The 23,906-nt window shown below is 42.3% G+C and overlaps 1 protein-coding gene across 4 annotated transcripts in view; it reads left to right on the top strand.

The window, feature by feature from the left end:
- The window catches only part of nhsl1b (NHS-like 1b), a 105,290-nt gene that overhangs the window by 67,669 nt on the left and 13,715 nt on the right, over nt 1-23,906 (top strand). For 2 of the 4 annotated variants that reach the window (XM_073492543.1, XM_073492542.1), the window contains exons 1-4: nt 12,307-12,483; nt 16,242-16,394; nt 20,700-20,827; nt 22,860-23,058. In XM_073492543.1, the coding sequence (XP_073348644.1) occupies nt 12,429-12,483; nt 16,242-16,394; nt 20,700-20,827; nt 22,860-23,058 (535 nt within the window). In that variant the 5' untranslated portion in view covers nt 12,307-12,428. Of the gene's footprint in view, nt 1-12,306; nt 12,484-16,241; nt 16,395-20,699; nt 20,828-22,859; nt 23,059-23,906 lie in introns of those variants that run through there. The other 2 variants (XM_073492541.1, XM_073492540.1) reach the window with 1 other exon arrangement.

Raw genomic sequence — 23,906 nt, 5'->3', positions numbered from 1 at the left:
AATTTATATATATATGCTTAAAAAATGACTGAAACGACTAATCAGTTATCAAATAGTCGCCGATTCATTTTCTTTTGACTAATCACAAATGTAAAGATCAACAATACAAATTTACACGTAAACCAAAATGTAGGTTAAACATTTTAAAGTGTTAAAATACTGATAACTACAAAGATGAATCTGCTTGCTTTGGTCAGGACTTTGTTCCACCATCCAATCCGTCTCATCTTTTATCACTCCGGCTCTCATCAACCACAGACCCCCTCACTGCTCCACCGTGTACACCAGCCTCAGTCTCACTCTTCCTGCCTTCTCCTCAGCTCCAGGCCCCTTTATGTCCCAATCAGCTGGAGGTTCCATTAAGCCTCAGAAAGCAAAGCCAAGCCTCTGAAAAGCTCATGTCCCCCCGTAGAGACTGAATGTGGAAGGAGTGAGAGAAGCTGGGGAGGGGTGCAGAAAGTGATTTTAAGAGCCTCTTTAAATCTGTCTCGTTAATGAGTTGTCCTCTCCATGGCAACGTCTCTTTTTCGAGGGTTTTCCACTCCACATGCGTGGATGGATTAGGGTTAAAGACAAAAAAAGAGGGAAAAATGTAGAGAAAGGGAAACTCCAGCCCTTTTCTTTGCTTGTGAAACCACAGGAGAGGTGGTGACAGTTTTACTCTAATTTTGTTTGTTTATTGCAGGAGCCACATTCCCCGACTGTCGTTAACCTTTTTCAGAGAACTATCCAGGATGACATTGGAAGACAGTGTGTGTCAGTTGATGCACACTCTAACCACAAGGTGGCGTTATAATACAGAGAAGCAGAGGGACTCATTCATTGGGTGACACTGCAGCGTTGTTACACCTTTTAGTTTTAAAGTTTATCACTTGCGAATCATCAATTTTAACTGACTTTACAGCACACACAATAAAACACTTCTGTGTGTGAGACCACATTGATCGGATTATGGTAATTACCAAATAGAATTACTTTCCCGTGGATTAATTGCCTATCAGACTGAACACAGCCATTCATCCACACCAAAAAGAGACACACGAGGTGTCACAAGGAATTTAATTTGGAATAATGGCGGTCTTAAATTTTGGGAGTATTTGATCAGGGAGCTGGTCTCGTTTCCCTCGGGGCACATTAGGAGGGCGCACTGATTGCATCCAGGAGAGGTCTGTGCTCTCTATTAATGCCTCCATCCCTTTATTATTCCTCAGATGAGACAGAAGGGGAGGGAGGGTCGGAGAGATAGACAGGGAGAGGAGAGGGGGAGGCAAAGGGGTGATTTATTAAATAAGGAAGGGGGAGGAGGAGAGAGGGAGAGGAGGGGTTGAGTGGATTTTGGAGTCCTGCTTTTTTTTTCCCAGACGAGGTCTCAACATAGGATTATCAATTGAGAAACCCAGGCTTAGCAAGTCCATGTGCGCTCACACACACTTTTGCAAAATGCATCGCTGAGTCTGTTTGATAAGTCAGATGAAACCACCAATCACAGTGTCTCAGTCTCAGTGTGTGTGTGCGTACATATGTGTGTCTTTTACAGATGAAACTGATCCACATCATCCCATGAACACTAAGCCTGCCCTGAGACATATTTAACCCTGTCTGTCTTTACCCTGGGATTACATCTGTATTACTATGCATTATTACAGTATAACATTTATGTATCATGCGTCTGATGATGTTGATCAGACCATAAAAATGTTGAGGGTTGGAGCACTTCCTGGAGTCCGATTGAATTTCTTATATGTGCTCTTTAGAAAGGGATAAAATGCCTTTATTGTCATGACACGGACATTTTGGACCTTAAAAGAAACTTCTAAATAAAGACTTTGTCCAGTAACAGGAATCTTCTACTTAGACATGGTGTTGCAGCCAAGAGACAATGATGAACCCCTATTTGGAAAAATTGTACACATATAGTAAAGATAATAGTTTTGGTCTGATTACTGCTTGAACTCAGTTGGATTCAGCATTCATGATTTGGTGGCAGTGGTTAGTCTGGAGGCTAGTGCTGCTGTCTAGCCACAATAAGATGGTATCGGGCTTGATGTGTCATGCGTTTTCAAAGGTTTTTTTTATTCTTATCATTATCCCTCATAGTTATCTCTATATCTTTCTATACAAGGCTCCATTTTCTGCTCCATTTGTAGGCCTCAAACGCCTAGTATGTATTTTCTGCTACTAGGGGTAGTTAAATGATAAATGGGGTTGTTGTCCTCATTGTTAAGCAACCACCATTGCCGATGAAAATCTATCAGACGTGACTCAGTCGGAAATGCTGACAGATGAGTTAATGTATAACAGTTTGATCACGTTATACGTTTAGTCACACTGGCCTACTTCTTTCCACACCCTGTGACTCTGATCATCTGATGTTTCCCCGGAAGTTAAAGCGGCAGGGTGACCAAATAAAAATGCACCGTTACCTTGTAAAATTACAGATTTGTTTGAAGAATATTAATTTTTGAATCTTCAGTCATCTTGTGTGTTGTTGCGGATGTAACAAACCAGTTAACAGAGAAGGGATGTAAATTGGATCAATGTTACAGGCCTGATGAACAGTGCCAAGTCCGGTCATGCAGTGTAAATGTGTTGGTTGATCACAACAATCAATGGCAGCCACCAGACCTCGCATCCGACTTCACATCTAACCTCCTGATTGTGCTCCTGCCTCCAGGCTGATCGTCTTGCTCACTTCCTAAATGAATCGTCATTGGTCAATTGATGTATTTCTGATCGTTGATTGGATGGTTTGGTGTTGTGACTCCCCTCTTCCCCCTCTCCAGTTGACCTACTGTAGTTGCTCAGAACTGAGGTGCAATGTGGGAAGTGGGTCAAAAGGCGTAGTGTCAATTTTGCTCCAGCGGTGGACGAACTGTAGATAAACATGCATGCACACATTGTAGTTGATATGGCTCTAACCCACTTCCCATTGGGATCCCTGTGTCTGCCCGACACACATACAGCCACAAACACATGCACATTCAGCTTACCCCACTGTAATGCAGGCTAGCCCCAGGTGGCTTGTTGCTTTGTGCCCTTGAGCTACTGGAGGCACTTAACCTAAATTAGCTCAGTCTGTCTCTGTGCCTCTGTGTCGAAATCAGACAAGACCCTCTCGTCCTCAGTGTGAGATGAGCACTGGGGTCAGGGTAACAGCAGAGGCTCTGCTTTATACCCGAGCTACAGTGTAAAATAAGGAATATCTGCCACCTCTGCTTTCGTTTTTTTTCCACCATGCTGATGTATCAAGGCATCCTTTTTTACAGGCGATTGGAAATTAAACTTAAGCTGCCGTTTTCATGGTAAATCACTCTTGATTGGAGTGACAGCTAAATGCCTTCAGTGTAAAACGTGCAGTGAAATATCGATGCTACTAAATCATCTTGTTAAAGCAAATGAAGTAATATTCCAGCTGCTACCTATTGATTCCTGTCATGGTACCAGCTTGGACATTATTCACATCACACTTTTAATTAAGCCAGTTGTGAGGTTCATGTGTGGGGCTTGCAAGTCTAATATTTCAGAAACACACACACACACACACACACACGCACACACACACACAAACACAAACACTCAAAGTGAACGTGGCAAATGACCACAAGCACGACATTCCAGTGTGTCGTATCTGTGTGTTTGTGTCAGATTTATAGCATTTTGTGTGAAGTTAATTATAAAATTGGATTAATGATGGTGTGCTGCCATCACACACACACACACACACACACACACACACACACACACACACACACACACACACACACACACACACACAGGCCCTTAGGAGAGACGAGCAGACAGCCCTGGTGAGGAAATGTAGGTCAGTAAAAGCAGCATGGCAGCCAACATATGTTGTGTGTGATGGGATGGATGTGTGTGTGTGTATGTGCGTGTGCATAATAAGTTGTGTGTGGTTACATGCTTGTATGCATATTGACTATAGGCTCATGCACATGTGTTGTCTTATAACCTATATGTGCAGAAACAAAGACACAGTAAGGATAAAGGGTAGATGAATGCAATATAGTAAACTAGACTTCCTGAAAGGTGATGTATGATCAGGTCTGTTGTCTAAATGCAGTAGATTGTAGAATCAGCTGCAGGCACACATTCACACATGCACAATAACATTTACACCCATACCTAATAGCATGCAGAGTGATGTCAGCCTGCTGTAAGCCATTTGAATGCACAGGACCAGTGAGACACACAAACACACTCTGGCCTTGTGGTTATCGATGTGGCGGCTCCTCTTGAGGATCCGCTGGAGAGTGAGAAGGGCCAGGAGTCAATATGAGTGGAGACAGTTTGGCTGGATGCTAATGGCTCTTAATGTTGTCTGGGGGCTGCCAGGGGTCCGTCTTTATGGTACTCTACCAGTGGCTGGATGGACTTTTCCACTGGGAAATTATTTTATGATAGCATGTCAGACATGTATTACACCTGCAGAGCCAGAATTTAGAATAGCAATAGCTTTGTGTAGTAATTGAATGCTAAGAAAACTGCTGAATTGATTTTAAGCCAAGGTCAACACTGAATAACATACCTGTCTGCTGTGGCACAATACAGACATGGAGACATGGGATTTTAGACTAGAGTTGATAAAACAAAGGTAGATAGTTTGGAAAAAACAAGACATATACCAATTTTACACCAAAATTAGCATATGCGCTCATTTTAAATGCAGGTAAACTCTAAAAATAGGCTTTTACTTGAGTCTCCCTTTCATACTCAATTTTGACTAAATGCTGCTTGAACGGAGACGGATCGAAAAGTATTTCCACACTAACATCCAAATCTTCAACGCCTTTCAGATTAAGTTAGCGTGTCCACAAGGGTGTCATGAATGATTCAATTTCTGCCAATCAGAGCCAGAGCCGATAAATAGCTGTGACTATTAATGTCGAATTAATGCCAAGTGTACCCTTTTCCATCGAAGACATAAGCCAGATGTAAGTGAGTGTTATTAGGTTTTTTTGTCCATAGAGTCTACAGCCATGCTAGCAGCTCTTTGAGGCTATAATTTGGCACAGTGATGCTTTGCGCTAAATGCTAAATTATGCATTATTATCGGTAACACTGAATAAAAAGTAAAGCAGAGGTTAGGATTATGGTTAGCAGAGGCAGGTACTCTGTTATCAACCCAATTATTGGACAAATGTTGTTCTCGAGATGAGATGAGAAGTCAGAGATCACCAAACTTGTTACAGTTCATGCTGAGGGGAATCATGAATGCATGTTGTATAAAATATCATTAGAATCCATCCAATAATTGCAAAGAAAACAAAAAAGGTGGTCTCACTGCTCTGGGCACAAACGATGCTCGTACCAAATTTCATGGCAATCCATCCAATCCAGTATTTGAGAGATTTCAGTCAGGACCAAATTTGTGGACTGACTGACGGACAAAGCCATTGACTGTGGCTACAAAATGTCTTGGGCCACTCGATTGAAAATTCTTACGCCCATCAAATCACCTGAAAAACAAGCGATGAATGTTGTCCCACCAACCACTTTCCACTTTCAGACAGAGGTCTGTTTCAGTTTCATTTTATTGTCCTGCCAACCTTGTGGAGGGGGTGTTGACAGACCAGTGGGGTTAAATTGCATTAGATTTAAAGTTCTGTTGCCGGGGGGGAATCGACGGTTAGCTACAAATCCATCCTGATACGGACATAAAACGCCTCAAGTTAGCAACAAAACTGCCACCCTCTCTGAAGGCACCAAAAGCTCAGGCGTACAAATCAGCCTGCTCGTAAAAGTAACAGCATTTAAACTCCCTGCTCAACTGGCGTTAACATTTTAAGTGTGACCCGCCCTTTATTGTACTGAAGCTCACATTGGGCCATAAAACTTTGCTTGTTAAATGAATGTATAGGAAGGACTTATTTAACGGTTGCACGCCTCCTTGTCAGTTTGTGCTCTTCCAGCTTTTAGTTGACTTTGTCTTTTGTTTTTAGGCTTTTCTTGTTTTGCTACCATGCTGAGGCACAAAGTCATGCTCAGCAATGTTTTTCAGCACAGATTAGACTCTAACGCAGTCTCGTCTGTCCACATGCTCAAACAGAGGTACATGCATCTGCTATCTGTTCTCTCTGTCTTGTCTGTCTCTTTTATCCTGGCTTGAATTTCAAAGGGGGTCGGTAGGGAGCGCCCGGGTCAGACGCCAGGGGAGACAAAATTAGGCATGACCGCCAAGCCTGCTGGGCCTTTGTGTATGTGTTTATTCTGTATAATATCTGTTTTTATTGAGTCTCTACCTATGGATGTTTTGCATCCACACTCCATCTATCTCTCGCTTCTCACTTTATCTGTTCCTCTGCCCTCCACCCAAGACTTTTCTCTCACAGCTGCCTTTATCTCCTTTTTCTTTTGTCTCTCTAAACGCTGCCTTTTCTATCCTGCCTCGCATCGCTACTCAGCAAAATGGCTCCGCTGCTCCTACCGCATCAAAGTCTCTTTAAACATTTTGCGGACGCAAACTTTGCTTCTCTTTCTACGCGTCCTTTGTGCCAAGTTTTGCTTTTGATACCATCTCCATTTTTGTCTCCAGCATTAGTATTGTGCTTCCTTTTTTCAAAGACATTTCTCTGATTCACACACACGTCAAGCTGTGTGAGAACAGCTACAGGGTGTTTGAACAGAAAACAACAAATATACTTGTGTGTGTGTCACCACATCAAGGCTAGCATATGCACATGCATTTGCTTGTGAAAAAGAAAACACGCACAAAGATCAGAGGCTGATTATGTTAGTGACGGTGTGTACATGCTCAGGGCGACGTCTGCAGGGTTTCACCCGGACTTGAGGATTTTTCTCATGGATCACAAAGGAGGAGCAGCCTATAGAGGGAGGCCCCACTGCCTTTTCATTGAGAAGAATAAACCCTGCGTACTCACAGACACACTCACAGAATGCAGTGGTTTTCATTGCTAACTTGAATTCATGTAAAACCTCCCCAGTTTATGCTGTTTTTTGCTTTTTTCACAGGGACCTTTAACTGAATTGAAATCACACATTCCCCTGTTTTGCACCCAGCTACATTCCTTCTGCACACACTAAAACCGTTTCACAATAATGGCATGTTTCGAGCCACTACAGTAGGTTAAAGTATGTTTGCCCCCTTCATTCTGACCTCTTTTAACCCCACCATGTTCTGCATGTAATCATGCTAATGGGCTCATTCAAAACCACCAAAAACAAAGCCTTGTCTTGTCAATCCATTGACTTTCTGATGGTAAACAGGGAGGGCTTTGCCGTCTGCATTGACAACAGTCACTCAAACTGAGTCGCTGAATGACTGGAGTGTTGTTGGGTGATCTGTGTGTGTGAAGGCAAGTCGTTTGTATGTGCACTTTTCATTAATTGAGGGCAGTTATGGGATGCAAGATTGTCCGTGTGAATGTATAGGTTGTGCGTATATGTGTGTGTGTGTCTGTGTGTGTCTGTGTGTGAAGGAATCCCAGCTGCTTCAATAGAGTAGGTCAGACGGAAAGACCAGGGGGTGAGGGAAGGAAGGAGGAGGGAGGAGGGGGTTACCCAGTAACTGAACTGCTGAACAGACAGAAGAGCGAAAGACAGAGAGGAGAGACAGACAGGAGGGCTGAGAGAGAGACAGCGAGAGTTTGGTGTCAGAGAGGGGTCATTCAGGAAGTGCCGGAGCTTAGTGAACTTGTTTTTGTGTTGCGCGGGAACTTTACCTCGTGCTAAAATCATTAGTGCCAGAAAAACAGCTATCGCAGCTCGTTTACTCAGCCTTGCCTCTCTGTCACCTTGGTTTCAGTGTGTGTGTGTGTGTGTGTGTGTGCGTGTGTGTTATGTTCAAGAGAGAGTTGTGTTTATTCAGGAGTGAGTTTGAAGTTTAACTTTGCTTAACTGCCTTTTTAAAAGAGCGCTGTAGCTCTCTACAGCGCTCTTTTGTTTCCTTGTTATCCACGTTGACCTTTTTCATATCAACATCATCAAAACACTACTACTATTACATTTCACCAGTACTATATTCATGCCATATCCCAAATCTTTATTAGTGTGAATAAAACGACAGTTAATTGACAAGAAATGCTCAGTTTGTAAAGAAAATCCTGCATTTAAATATGGTGTTTGATCATCGTACTGTACTACTACGTCCGCTCGCTCCCCCTCACTCTTTCCTGATAGATTATTCATGCCTTACTCTATATCTGAGAGAAAAACTGAAGCGATCGGATTCCCATTGACCCCTGGTGCTCCGCTTTCATTCACAGAGATGTAGGGATGAAAGAAAAGGGGGAAGGGATGAGAGAGCGAGCATGTTGCTCTACATGCTATAAATTATAGATTTTCATTCACAGAAAAAGAGAGAAGGGGGAGGTGAAGGGAAATGTGGTGTAGAGTATTTATTTATTCATTTGTCAGGGTTTGTGGTACATTTCCTGTTTGAGACATCCGAGTACAAACTATTAAGTTTACTTTTCAATGGTTTTTACATTTTTTTCATCCCATGATGTGCAAATAGAAAACATTTGTTGCTTCTATTCTCTTTTTCACAGGGTTATAATCTAAATGTTTGGGTGTTTTGTCAGTGTCTTAGGCCAAATAGGCAATCTCACAACATCTTCTTGGTTACTTGAGATGCTTCTTTGTCATATTTTTTGGAGTAAGTATGTATATTATTAATTGAACGTTAACTGGAATTGAAATACTGATGTTGCACACATGTAATTGGGAATTTAGTGCCTTGCTCAGCTCTAGTAACAACTTAACTTCGTTATGTGTTCCACGATGCTGCATCCCCACAGATGCAACGCGTCCCAGTTTTTCTCACCTCACATTTTCCTGCTTATCTCCACCTTGCAGGTTTCCAAACTATTAAGGGGAAGGTGTACAAGGTCAGAGCGCAAGAAGAGAAAGCGAGAGACGGGGAAGAGGGGTAAAATCAATACAGTGTAGATTACATTAGCTGTCATGAAAGCGCTCATGTCTGAAAGAAAGACAGAAGAAGCAGAGTGTGGATGGAGAGAGAAAGAGAGGGAGAGAGATTTCATATTAGCGGATCAGGTAGAGTTGAGGGATTTTAGGGGGGTCAGCTTAGCTCTACCTTCTTAAGTCCAATTAAGAAAAACAAAAGCTGAGACCTGTCAGATGGAGGGGGAGGTGTGTGTGTCTGTGAGTGTGTGTAGATGTCAGATTCAGGCACTTTGGGAATTTGAACGGATGTTTGATAGACTCCGATATCGAACCAGAGAGGGAGGTGTGTGCTTTGGGGATTGATCAAACGATAGAGTCAGGGCTGGAGGGAATTGCACTTCAGTCTGGGATAGAAACAAACAAAAAAAATATAAACTAGACTGTGTATGTGAGAGATTTTGTGTATCTGCGCCAGGATGATGGGGAGATCCAAGTGAGGTGTGAAAACCGAACAGGGAAGATGACAAAAGGGGGAGCAATGACAGGAGGAAGAGCAGGAGCCCTTCATTAAGCTCTCCTTTATTATCACTCTGCCACATTCACCCTTGAGTCTTAATAACGTCTGGTGCAACAAGACATGTTAATTATTCACAGCACCCCCCATTTTCTCTCTTCCTTCCCTGAGGGTCACTGCCTTTTCTCGTGTACCTTCCGCTGGATGTTTAACAAGAAGAGATAATCACCGTCTTGCCACAGGCCCCAATACTAACGAACATGTGATGAGAGCTTGTGTCTGAATGCTAACGATTGCTTGATGGTCTCATCAGTTTTATTACCGGTATGAATAATTAAATGGCTACAATTACAACACGATTAAGCCAGAAAGTAAATAGAATGACTGTCGGTCATAAAAAAACAAGATATTTAAGAATGTCTCCTTTGAAATATGGGAACTTGTGACAGGGATTTTTATTTTATTGACAAGTTATTGATAAAGAAAATAGTCATGATCGTTGCCGTCCTAGGATGATTGCCAATATGTTATTTTAAGGATTACGTCTGGTTTGTAAAAAGGAAAGAAAAAAAGCCAACATCACCTCGGCTTTGGTAAACAAGATTTATTAATTGCATAACCGAGGGCTAATATGAGCAGGATAGCTTGCTAATCGTGTTCATAATAATCCCTGAGGTTTTACAGGCTAAATAAGCTATTCCTCTGAGGACCAAGCTTCATCCACTGAGTCTGCACGCTTCCTTCATATGAACAGATGAAAGATTGATATTGTCTGGATTGGGGTGTATGGGGGGGGGGCTTCCATTCTTCACTGGGAATGAGCGGAAGGATGTATGGACGTATGGCTGAATGGACGGATCGCTCTAATCCTAGACGTGGCCTAGATTAGAAGCCCTCCTTCGGCGGATAGAGTTGTTGACCTGTCTGTCACACTGTGCATGCATGCATCTGTGTGTGTGTGGACACTGTCCTGAGAACAATAGGCTCTTTAATGAGTGATGCTGCTTTGGCTCGCGTCTGCATAAATGATCCTAATACTGTACGCGTGCCAAACAGTACGAGATGGAAGCCAAACAGAGTCTACTGACAGAACGTGGAGACAGACTCTCAGGCCGACATGTTGACCTGAGTTAATCCTGAGTTTACCGTCACTGTTAATGGGTCCATATTGCTCCTAAAGTGGGTTAAAAACAGAGCTCAAATTTATGATTTTTTATTGTTGTTGTCAATTGTTTTACATTTATGGAACTGTTTAGTCTGTGGGATGTCAAAGAATAGTATAAAAATGAGAACATCATCATCATCATCAACATCAACCATTTTTTATTCAGGCAAAAAGGCTGGAATATTGCGCCGATATCCTGATATTAGTTAAAATTAGTAAATTAGTGTATTTATCCACTGTGTCTGTGTGGAAGCCAATGATAAGTCCTTACAGCAGTGTTTCATGAAAAGGAAAAATAATTTGACATTTATAGAGACACATTAGCCGCATTAAGACCTCTATAACTCAAGGACAAGAGCAGCCACACATAACTGTGAATAGACACTTAACAGCGTACAGTAGGGTGATGATAGTAAACAAATATACACACCGACAAATCAAAGCACACTTCAGAGTCGGGCTGAAAGCTTCGGATGACCATGGTCTGGGGGGAGAGTAGGGGAGGGGGAGGGATGAGAGGGGAAACCTTTTTACACACAAATTCAAGGATCATTTGCAGTCCCATTCAAGCTCTTGTTGCAGCCCTCCCTCCCTCACCCCCCTCCCTCCCCTCTTCAACCATTTGCACTGAAAAGAAATACGGTCGCAGAGGGAGGGCCAGCCCTGCCTTTCTGGGTGTGTGTGAGTGTGTGCGTAGGTGCGCGTATGCGTGGGTTTGAATGGGTGGCTGCCAGAGTGTGTGCGCGTGGTAGATTGTGAGCGGATTGGACAATGGGAGGATTGTATGTGATCTATATTCATGTGGCACAGATTCGGTGGCCATGTGCGCACACAGCAGGCTAAGAATGATCAGACGGAGGAAGAGGGGTTGATAGAAAACATCCAGAGAGAAGAGAAAAATTATTTATGTAGAGAAAACTAGCATTTTTTTCTGGTTTAGACAACAAAGTTAGCCAAAGAAGATGTTTTAACAAACCATAAAATGATACTAAATGAGATCAGACAACATAAGCTTCAGTTCTTGAGTGTGTCTTATTGTATCTAATGATGTTTCTGGTTTGCATGACACTCTACATGCAGGTGGAAGCTGCATCGTCCTGAGAGCTCCTTGTTAAAAGCTCAACATGTTACCTCTTTAAGGATGTGCAAGCTGCTCGTGTAGGGGTGGCTGATAGTTTAATTAGATGCACAGATATTCCCCGGATGAGTCTGTCATAGAGGTGAAGGCGGCAACACGCTGATCACTTTTGCGAAAGCGTAGCTGAGTAGAAAGTAAAGGAAAGAAGAAGGGAGCGATTGAATGAAATGAGATTCGCTCTTCACAGCAAAAAGGCATGAGTGTGCCCGTTCGTTCCAATAAAGCATGTTTAACTTTCAGCTATATTCTGAACCCCGCTGAGGAAAGAAGAACGAGAGAGTGTAGAGAGAGTAGGACAATGTGAGAGAGCGACTGATGATGAGAAATAAAGGGAGAGGCAGCCAGAACTCCTTGGTAACCAAAGCACAGAGGAACAGAGGGGCCGGTCCTACACCCCTCCTGCTGTGTGTGTGTGTGTGTGTATTAGTCTGTGTGTGTGTGTGTGTGTGTGTGTGTCTCCGAGGACTGGACCGCCTGAGGGAGGAGTGATGGTGCTGTTGATGGGGGGGAGTGGCGGACCGTGTGTGTGTGTGTTTAGAGAGGGGAGATAGGGGTAGAGGCTCATTGTCGGCGTAGTAGACGCTCACACTCACTCAAGCCGCCGTGTAGTGAGAATGTGAGTGGAGAACGGACACCAGCGCTCATTCGTCCCGTCTTTTTGGGGGGGTTGGTGCCTTGTAAGGACACTTTTTTTGGAAGAGACAGACGCACACTAAAGCGGAATAATGGTGTTTATCGGGACCTCGTTAAAATCTGTGATTAAATACTTCAAAAGGAAGGGTAAGATATGCTTACTCGTCTTCTATATTGGCCATTAATGTATCACATGAGTAGTTTGCACTGTTTTGCATAATTTTGACAGGACGTGCGAGTGTCTAACCTAATTTCAATAGCCAATTTAAATCTCTTCCTTGAAGGTTTTCTGTATCAAAGGTGGGCACACGTCAGCTTTAATGATCTGAGTACAATCTTAGTAAAACTACTGTTCACCTGTGGGCTTTTTACTTCTACTGCTGATCCCAGAGACAACCCTCTGTTGCACCCTGTTACCAGGTAACCACCGAGCCAAGACTTCACAGAGGCGACTACTACTAGCACTAAACGACCTGACGGTATTTGTAAAGGTGGCAGCTGGAAGCACTTAAAGTCAAAGCTTGGCTATTAGAAATAAATGGGCCTGAAGTTTCCCAAATGTTTATTTAGTTCTAAATCTTTCACCTGATTTGAGCTTGATATCAAAGGAAAACACACTAGGTCTTTTTTTTGCCATGCATAGATTATGGAGGATTAGTTAATGCTCCAAGACTATTATTTGATCAGTGGCTGTGTATTAAGCATGTGAGGTATAACAAAGACCCGCTTTATGCAGGGCAAGCTGCTTGTGTCCGATTTAATCTCAGGTGTATTTATAGCACGTGTGTGTGTTGCAGTAAAGGCTGAGGTGATATTGTTAATCATTAGCTCAGCGTTTTTGTACTCCTCACATCTTAACTTGCCATCTTGCACATGCTTGCACTTTGCTCCTGAAGAGACTGAGCCCCCCTGCAGTCCAGGGGATAGTGAGCTCCACGCTGTGCAGGGCTCATACGCTCAGCATAATCAAGAGTGCACAAAGGTTTTAGACATGAAAGTACTTGAAAATTATTTTTTTTATATACTTGACATTATCAAGAGGAACTGTAAGGGGTCATATTCCTTAAAATAAAGACTTTTAAAGCTTTTAAAAACTATGTGTTATATCTAAAAAACTGACCATACCCAAGTCTGTGCTGACCTTTATGAAACGAAAAGTTGTATAATACATGAAAGTCAATGCTGTATTGGCTGCTGGGTGATTGGGGGCCCAGTTCAGGAGTGCTACAATCACTGTTATTGATCCTTACAGCTAATACTTCTGATCCGTGTCCGTGTGTGTGCATACAGATGCATTTTCCAGGGGTTACTGTGATCAAGCCTTTAGTTCAGATGCACCATGGGGCCTTTTTGTGTAAGTTTTCAGGAGGCTGTTTGCTGCCAGTCTGTGTTTGTTATTGTGTGCAGGGAGAGCTGGGATGTCAATGGACAGAGGGATTAGTAGCCTTCTGAAAGACTTTCGCGCCACAGTCCGGTGTGTGTGAGACTGTGTGTGTGTGTGTGTGTGTCGAGGGGCTAGAGGGTATTGTGGCACTGAAAGGCCTGATGTGGAGACTGATGCAGAGGGACAATACAGGCTTTGTGTCCAGAGTCCCCATGTCCTTGGTCTCCTATAGCCTGGTCGAGGTCTATTCAAACCCCATGGTCAGAGACAAGGGTGGGGGTGGGATACCTGTGATGATGAGTGTGTGTGGGAGAGCAAGAAATTGAGAAAGGGGTCTCACAAGAAATGAACTATGTCAAATCCTTATTTAACCAGGCCAAAAGAGCTGGTATGTTGCTGCCTTGCTCATAGGTATGTTCTGAGTTGTTTTGGACTTTGAGGTCGAAACCAACGACCAGCTTGTTTTTTTAACCTTCACATTTCAAGTTTCGTCTGAGTTGTCGTCGTAACTGTGTGTGTTTCGGCTTCATGCATGTCATTGGTATGAACTCAAGGGAGATTTGCCTCGTGATGTGTTTGATTGATTATTCTGACCAGTGCAGACAGCATGTGTAACGACACGGGCAGACGTTTACGTACACGTACTATCTGGCAGTTTGCACTGTTGGACTCAGGCGTGCTGTCTATGTGTAATCCTAGCATGTAACACGTGTGTAGGTTTGAGGGTAGCAGCGAAATTAGAAAGAGGGTCCACACCAATTCACCATGGACATCCTAGTTCATGTCATGGGCTTTCTTGGAAAAAAATCATGTAAAAACTTCTTTTAAATTCATGGGAACTTGCACAATCCTATACCTGTACTCCAAATACTCTTTTACTTACTATTCTAATACTTCTATAGTTCTCAGTATATATTCTAACTTCTTTGACTAAATGTCTCTTTTGCTGACTACTCAGTTTACTTGTGGGATTTTCCTGTGTACATATTCTATGAGCATTGATGGAGGGAGCCTGAGGACAGACTGATTACCAACAACTGCTGCACTGTAGCTGTTGTGCATATGACAAACAGAGAACTTGACTAACAATGACCCCTCTCCTTTACTAGACCAGCAGTTAATGGCTGGTCAGTCCCTCTACAAGCTTCAGAGACAGACATTAAAAGGTCCTATTGGTCTCCAGCACCAACAGGACTTGACACACTTGCCAGTCTCCTATAAATCTATCCACAAAACTAAATAAACTTTGCTGTACTTTTATGCTGACGTAAAAGCAAAATGTGATGGGTCTTTAAAAAATGGTCAGTGTTGATGCCTATCAGAGGTTATCTGTATATCAAAGCAGTTACACACCGTCTCACACTTTCTTCAACGACCAATTTGCAGTCATAGGACCCCACCCTCCACCTCTACCTCGGAGGTCCTTTATCCTCCCCCAACACACACACACAAACACACTCACTATGCATCCTGCTATGGCTCATTAGCACCTGTGAAAAAGCACTCAAACACCGTCCACAAACTCCCAGCCCCTTTGCGTGTCCCGTCCCCTTCCTCTCCAGACATCTCTCTCAGTTCAGTCAGATGGACATGTTGTGATGGTCAGGACAGGGACAAACAGATAGCAGTCTTAACTAACATGTGGCTAAATGGAGGTAGTCCTACATCCACGGTCTCCAACTTTGGCTTGGATACGCTCACTTGGTAAGCCGAACTTTTGGGTGTTGTGTGTTTGTGTCAGTTGATATGGGTGTTTACAGCTCAGTTATTTTGCTAAAACTTGTATTCAGAGTGGTTGACAAATGCAGTATGTGACTAAGCTTCAACTGCTGGATAATCCACACTACATGACACCACCAGTTGCAGGGGAAACAAAGAAAAGCATCATTATGTTTTGTTTATGTCTTTGATGATGTCTGACTGAGAAAAATGCTCAAAAAACACAAAGAACAAGGAAAAAGAGAGGTTTTCACAGTGTCAGCTGTGTATGCCTACATGAAATTTAGCCATGTGTTAAATGAGTGCTCGGTGTTAGTGCCCGCAGTGTTGGTATGTTACCTCATGATTTCTCTAAGGACATGTTAGCTTGCCTAAAAGTTAGCTTTTTTAGGTTTTCTGTGGCATGTTTGAATTTCTGAGATGGACATCATTTGGGTAGTTTTTCCCTCCAATTTCCTCTTCATCCCTCCTCCCCCTCTGACTTGTGTGGCCTTCTGCGTGATGTCTCATATACGTGTCGTGTTGCTGGTGTGGAGTCTGACACCTCAATGCAAAGCACCACCTTCCACTTCCTTTTCTCCACCAAATATATACAAATCCCCTCAGTAGACAGTATACCATGGGGTTGATCTTAGAATAAGTCTTGATTATCTTTTGCTTTTTTAAGTTTGAAACACGACACTGTTCTTGAGGCTATTGTCTAGTAAAAGATCATTCAGGAGATCCACTAGGGTCAGTACAATTGTAAATATATAGCTGAAGATAAACGAAATTCCTTAACCTGAACTGTGTGTCTCTGCAGCCGTGTCTAACCTGGATGAGGAGAGCAAGTGGACGGTTCATTACACAGCCCCGTGGCACCAGCAGGAGAATGTCTTCCTACCAGGCAGCAGGCCGCCCTGCGTAGAAGACCTCCACCGCCAGGCCAAAGTCAACCTCAAGACTGCCCTGCGAGGTAAGGATCATTCAAATTGAACATAACATCTATCCTGGGTGATCCAGTCACAAGTGGAGTGCAGCGCTAAGTATGTCATTTCATACCTGGCATTAGAAGGCATCTCCACTCGTGTCTCGAGTGACCACTTGTGATCGGATCTCACTTGCCTGCCCCGTCTGCACATAGACACGAATACTACAGGGACAAACGGACAAACTTTTTTTATTTTGACATAAAAGAAGAAATAGCTTAGTGTAAAACATTTGCCGAATTTTACAAATAACCCAAATAATTAAGAATTGCTCATAGACAGTGTTTCACATAGTTTATAAAGTTTCTAATAACTCAACAAGTCACCAAATAACAAGATTTTTTAAAAGAGTCTGGGGACTTTTCTCCCTGGGTGACAAAGAGGTAGCCTATATTGTTTTTTGTTCACTGGATTTGTAAAATTTGACATGTTTGATTTCTCGCCATGCTAAATTTCAAGTACAGGGAGTTTAACTGATTAAATGACTGTGTCTGAGTGATACTCATAAATATCTCCAATGGGTCATTAACATCCATATCAGTTGAATAAAACAATATATTCACTCTGACGAATCTCACTAGTGGGAGTGTTGCTGGGCGTCATCATATTTGTCATGGCATCAAGGTAAAGATCAGCTGCGTTTGTCCACAACATTGTTAAAATGTCCCAACCTGTAATTTGCGCTCAGCCCAAAGTTTAGCCAACAACACAACAGTGTGAGATCTTCTTCCTGTTTGTCCAGTGTACTTAGAGAAACACAGACAGCCTTGTTGTCAAACAAACTCAAAGACTCACAACAGAGCGACAAATGCTTAATATTCTCACAACATTCCCACAACAGGAAGTGAGAAGACTAGTAAATCCTTGCACCTGTTAAGTTCCTGGGAAAGTTGTGTTTTCCACTCATGTCTCAGATAACAGTTTGAGAGGCAGGCGTGAGAAAAGGCTTAGAAGTGTGTGTCAATGGGTGTGTATGTGTGCTTACATGGGTGAGTGTGTTACTGTAAATGCTTGTTTACATGTCAGGGTGTCCTTGTGTACCTGCAGATAAAAAGGAGACTGATAAAGGGAGATAAGTGGGGAAGGGCTGGTTGTAATCTGATGCTTACGGTGTGTAAAACATGAGTCACCTACAATCTGGAGGTGTTCTTCGTCTTTCCCATTGTTTGACCCCTGTGCTGTATTTTACTTCCTGCAATATTGATGTTGCTAGGTACGCAAACACCACCTGGGAGGTTGCATAAATTCAGCAAACCCCCCTAATCCTGTCACCGTGCTATCATCCTGTCACCACCACCCAGCCCCAGGGGTCCTAACTGAAAGACAACAGGTGTCCACTGAGAGCACCTGTTCTGTCCATTTGAGTCTTGAAGAGTGTTTTAGCTCCTTGTTGACAATAGAGGTCACACACCCAGCCTCAAGGATATGGCTTTTTTAAACTTCCATAATATACATTTGTAATAGTTATAACTATTTCTACAAGATATATTATCATTTTAAGGTTATATCCTGAAGTTAAAGTCTTGCTCTCATGCACGTGTAACCAGTCACTAAATCCAGTGCCACCAGCATGAGCATAGCAAGGTACACAAGTCCAGCTTTCTGCTCTGCAAAGCAGAATAATCAATAACCAATCAGATGGCAGTGTGCATCCACACTCACATGGGTATCAGCTTCTGTTTTGTGGCTGGTCTTTTACAGGCGGACGGCAGTTACAGAAAACGTGCCAACAGGTCGAAATACATCAGCTGGGTTACGTAACATGTAGTTTTTGTCAATAAAATCCAGAGAATTATGCATTAGCTGTCCGGTCAGACAGAAAATCAAAGACAGTGTCATAATCATGATCTCTTCTCATCATAATCAGCTTCACGTGTAGCACTGACAGATAACTTAACTAGCTTAAGGAAGCTTTAATTTATATTTTTAAGCGACAACCCAAAACAATATGACAATGTGAAAGGTGTCGCTCGTCATTTGTGGCCTGAACTATCACCAGAATCTGCAGCTCCCTGCTGCTTAATGAAGCTTTTATAGAGAGTTGGAGCTCATGTTTTTTAGCTGAGAAGCTGAAACTTCACTGTTTTGGGTCACTCTCACTGCTCTCATGGTGTTGTTTTTGGCTGTTTTCAGTCAGCAATAAAGCTCTAAAAACCCACCAAACAGAAGAAAGACACAGGTGGTGACTAGCTGCAGCTCCCTCTGGAGTTGTTTGAGACCAAAATCAGAGTTCAGAGAAGGCAAATTTTGGACTTAGACACCACATGAACGATATTGTTGCTGTACAATGGCCGTTTGTATAACTCTTTGCCAACAAATTCACCATATCAACTAAAAAGATGTGCAAATTTTGTGTTATGTGGCCCACAAGTAGCCAAAAACGGTTTGTGAATTTGAAGGAAAACAGGCCTTGAAAGTTCACATGGGTCATTAAAGGTGCTGGAAGAATAGAAATTGAAGTTCTTTTGATATGTATTTTAAAATTTTTGTGATGTACATGAAGGTGTTATGGCAGGTGGAATGAAATGTTGCACAACAAATCTTAATATACAATATGTCGCTTGAACACCAAAGAAGACACGGTGAAGGTCATTGGGTCACTGCTAAGTGGTAGAGACATAACCAAAACCAGATAATATTTTAAATCATCATTATGATTTACTACAGGATACTCAGGCTCCAAATAGCTTTGGCTTTCCATATTTTACATTATTCTGCAGCTTCATTGACTGTCTTGCATCATCCATCTTTTGGTGCCTCTCTGTAGCACCAATGAGACACCACAATGTTTAGATAATTAGTATTTGCACATTGGATTTACATGCCACCGTACATCCTCGTATAGTTTTATAATTTTTTCCATCCTCAACGTCCTTCATTCTTTCTGCTCGTCTTCTTTCATGTCACTAACCGGTCCCCTCCCTTCAGTTCTGCCTAGCAACAAGCAGCGCCAAGCTCATCAGCGCTTATTTATTTTTATCAAACGTCCCCAATCACGCAACACCAATCATCTCAACAGCTCTGCTCCTCGTCATCATCCTCATTATCATCATGCTTTCTAAATCCCTTCTTCCACACCGCTGCCACATCAGCTTGTTGTTACAGTAGCTACCTTTGCCAACCCAATTAGGTTCCATTAACTGACAGTATTATACATGCACCAGTGTGTCTCTCCACAGAGACGGGCTGTAATTAGCAGTGGAGATAGATGGGCCATGAAAGGGATCAAAAGCAGCATCATTGAGGTGCTAGGAGTGATGTGCATGTGCTTTGGTACACATGTGATGTTCACCAAAATGGATTTTGATCGTGCATCACAAGCAAGATAAAAGATCAGGAAGGTTTTTACGTTGGTTTAGATCAGGGATAACACTAAACAATCGTTTAGTCTGTAGAATGTCTGTAAAAAAAATGCTCATCATAGTCCAAAACCCAAAGACACTTAATTTTTTTTAAGAAAAGCAGCAAATGTTTAACAATTTCTGCTTGAAAAATGACCTAAAGGATTAACCAGTTTTTAAAATAGCTGGCAACTATCTTCTTTCTAATTGGAAAAAGACGAAAAAAATCTATTTTAACAGAAATGTGTAAGCTTTCTTTATCCTTAAAGTGAGGGGCATCAGCTCACGCACACAAAACCCTTTACTATGTATGTTGTTAAGGCAGTAGACGTAGTATTATGTGAACTAACTATAATTAGCTCTTAAAAGACAAGACAAAGGACGCATTAGTAGATATTTGCAGAGGGAGAAAGAGAGAGATGATGTGCTAAATGCCCCCTGAGAGAGACGGAGAGAGAGGGGTGTGTGGTGGAGAGAGAGGGGGACAGTTCTGCCATCTGTGTGTGACAGACTGAAACTGATACCCCCTCCTCTCTTTACACATACACATTCATATATAAACTCTCTTCTTATCACGCATTGGCATACACACACGTACATCACAGCCCCATCACAGCAGGTGGCGGCGAGAGGAGGTGTGAGCGGCGCTTGGCAGCATCCAACAGGGCCGATGCTCACGTGACTGACAAACTGACACATATTACTACAATCCAAGTCTTTCTCTGTCTGTATGCAATATATGAATATTACATCCTTGAAGTGAAATGAAAATATATATCGTCTTAGGTATGGGATATTATATGTGACTGAGTATGTGATTCAGTAGATTTCAAACTATCAAGATATATATTTTGTATCATGATATCGTCTTAAAGATGCTGTGATATTGTTTAAAGGCTGTATCACCCAGCCCTGATAACACGTTTCTCTGTTTGTCCCTCCATCTTGCAGAATGCGACAAGTTGAGGAAAGATGGTTTCCGGAGCTCTCAGTACTACTCTCAGGGTCCCACCTTCTCTGACCCCGCACAGTCCACCAGCAGCCTGCAGGACGACGAGGATGACGACATTGATAAGAAGGTACACATACACATAAACACTGCACGCAAAAACACACACACAGCTGTCGAACTCACCTCTCGTGACTTTAACAGTGTCAGTCTGCCCTCTAGTGGTCAGACACAAAAGTGCATGTTTACTTGAGTTACTTCTCTTTCTCCTTTCGTGACTTTACTTTTTTTAACAACTTTACAAAAATACGATTATCACCGAACACATGGGCAGTAAAAGGTGTAGGTCATTAAAAAAAGATTTTTTAAAAATAAATAAACCATATATTGCCAATAAGTTCTTTTGCTCTGTTTGACATGTTGCTAATCAGTAACATCAGATTTGTTGTAGGTTACTAATGATACACAGAGCACAAGCACAACACTTACACTAAAATTATGTTAAAGTAAAGCTGAATTGATGTTTTCATCTAATTTTCTTACCTGTTGACATTTTTCATGCTGTAATTTCAGGAGGTGTGTGATGCATAGAGAGAGGCAGACATGGTGAAATATCAGACAAACACTATTATTAATTGCTCTTTTTACTGGCAAACTATTAGTGAAGTATAAATTGTTTTACAGCCAGCAACCTCTCCTCTCCTCCTCACATGAGGGCTCCTGAATGGGTCTTTCTCTGTTATTATCTGAGTCTCCTTTGTCCCCCAGAGCCCCTCAGTGGCAGCGTGTCATGCCTGCTTCGACCCCCCGTGACCTTCATGACATGCTGTTGTCTTTCCAAACCATTGACTCCCATCTCTCTGTCTTCTTTACGCACGATCAATCCAAACCAGTCCCCTCCTCCTCTCTGCCGTCCTCTCCCTGCCTATTTTCTGCCATTTGTTCCCCTCTCCTCCCCGGCCACTTCCTGTTGTCCTGAGGCCAGTGAGCCTAACATTGCCTGACAGCAGCCTCCAAAGGAGAAGCGGGGCTCCTGGTTGAGTCACAGTGATGCAAAATAACAAGCCATGCTGACCACCAAACTATTGCTCAGATCCTTTCTTTACGTCCCTCCTCTCTATTGCCTCTCCCAATTTGTCCATCCATCCATGTGAGGTTTGTAGGAAAGCACTAATAGCCATCCAGTCTGATGTTTGGGACTGTCAGGGTAAACAGTAGTGGACTCAGGGAATGGCAGCCGGATGTATTTGGTAGATTCTGGACAACTTTATTCCAATTTTTAATCTCTGATCAACAATATCACACCAAGGATTTCCTACCAGCTGCTGACGGAAAAGCTCAACCTGTTCCAGATGCAGCCAGGCGAATTTTGGGTGATGCAGTGAAAGTCTGCTCTTGGAACTGATCTATAATCAGAACAATTTTGGATCATTTCTGTTCTCTCTGCTTCAAATTCCTGTGATTCAAAACAACGATTTCAAAATCTCCTTTGAAATTGCTTTTCTATCGACTAACAGCTCAATTTCGAGCCTGCAGTTATACCTTTTTGTCTGTTGCCTCTCTGCAGTAAATTCTACCTCAGGATCGAGAGCCGTTAGCGTGTGAACACAGTTTAATGCATGAGTGATTTTCTCTCTTCCCTGCTGTCGCTCTCATGCTTTTATCCTGCCATCTCCAGCCGCTCCGTCAGTTGACTCTGATAGATGTTTGTGTGTTTGTGTGTGTGTGTGTTTAAGTGTTTCCATTTGGGTTTGATCGCTTGTGAAACATGTTTACAGCACCACAAGCTACTAAAGGTCACAGCAATGTATTATATTAAAGTCTGTTTGTGTGTGTCAGTCCATCCCATACAATCTGTCAGTTATACTTCTTGAGAATTAAGGTCTATTCGCACTCACATTTGCTTCTGACATTTTTTCTTGCTCTAAATTAATATGAATACATCTTTGTTTTCCTTTGCCTTTTTATTATATTTAATCTGTCTCACTTCTGTCTTATCTGTCTCTCTCTCTGCATCGACTCTCCTCTTCCTTCCTTCTCAATAATCTGTCACTGTTATTCTTTTTTCATTCCTTGTTTCTGTTATCTCTCTCTCTCCCTCCTCTCCTCTCTCTCACCTTTCCTGTCCCTTCATTAACCACTTCTTCCGCTTTCTCATCCAGTCCACAGCTTCATCGGCGGAGGACGACAAATCTCAGCTCTCCATGAGGAGCCAGACCCCCCTGGGTGAAGGAGGGGAGGGGTCCGAGGTTGACGGGCAGGTGGTATGGACCAGGGCCCCGGTCCTCCCCACCCCAGAGGAGAAGATGAGGCAGACAGCCAAGGCCGTGCCTACGGACATAGTCGCTATCAACGTCACAGGTATGACCTTGGCAACCGCAATCATTTGACCATTTTGTCCATCTCTTAACCACTAGTGAGTAGCGACCAATCCCCATCAGTCCTAGTAGTGAAAAACAAATCTCCAGGTCCTCTAGTTCCATATTGAAATGCAATGTAGAAAGATCAAACTACTATAAGTCATTCATCCCTGGTGTCTACTCTGTAACATTAACCTCTCACCAACAATCACACATTTTGTTTTGTTTGTCTTAAAGGAATTTTCTGACATTTTTGGGCATTTACTTGATTTATGTTTCACTAAGACTTATGAGAACATTAATATCCGTTTTATATATGTGAGTTTAACACAGGGTTGAACAAAGTCTTGAAAGTTTTGAAAATGCTTACTTTTATCTCTTAAGTTCTCAAGGTTAAGATTATGCAAATATTCAAATATACTCAGAAAAATGCTTGATTTTTAACATAATCAGGTGTTTTACTGAAACTCATGTAAACAAAAAATCTTTTCATGCGCTCCCGTTGTCGTATTTCCCGTTAGATCCTGGAGTCGATATTAGTGAGTATTAAATAATACTCAAATCAAAGTTGGTAAAATAAACAGTGACAATATAAATTGATTGCTGTGAGTGTAAAATAATTCTATAAACTTCATTTTTTGCAATTGCATTTATGGTGTCAACTTAGATGTGATGATAAAGGCATTGAGAGTTTGGAAACATCAACCTGAAATATCGTATGGTTTTATTGGTCTACTCATCTAATTCTCAGTAAGGCAGCAATAAAAAAAAACAAATGCGCCAAACAAGCAAAATGTCAGACTGTTCCTTTAATCAACCCTCTGCGGCTAAGTGGATACAGACAAATCA

Source organism: Pagrus major, chromosome 22, assembly GCF_040436345.1.
Source record: "Pagrus major chromosome 22, Pma_NU_1.0".
In the NCBI taxonomy this organism is placed as follows: Eukaryota; Metazoa; Chordata; class Actinopteri; order Spariformes; family Sparidae; genus Pagrus; species Pagrus major.
Note: the sequence above shows the minus strand (reverse complement) of the source record. Positions and strands in the feature narration are given on the sequence as shown.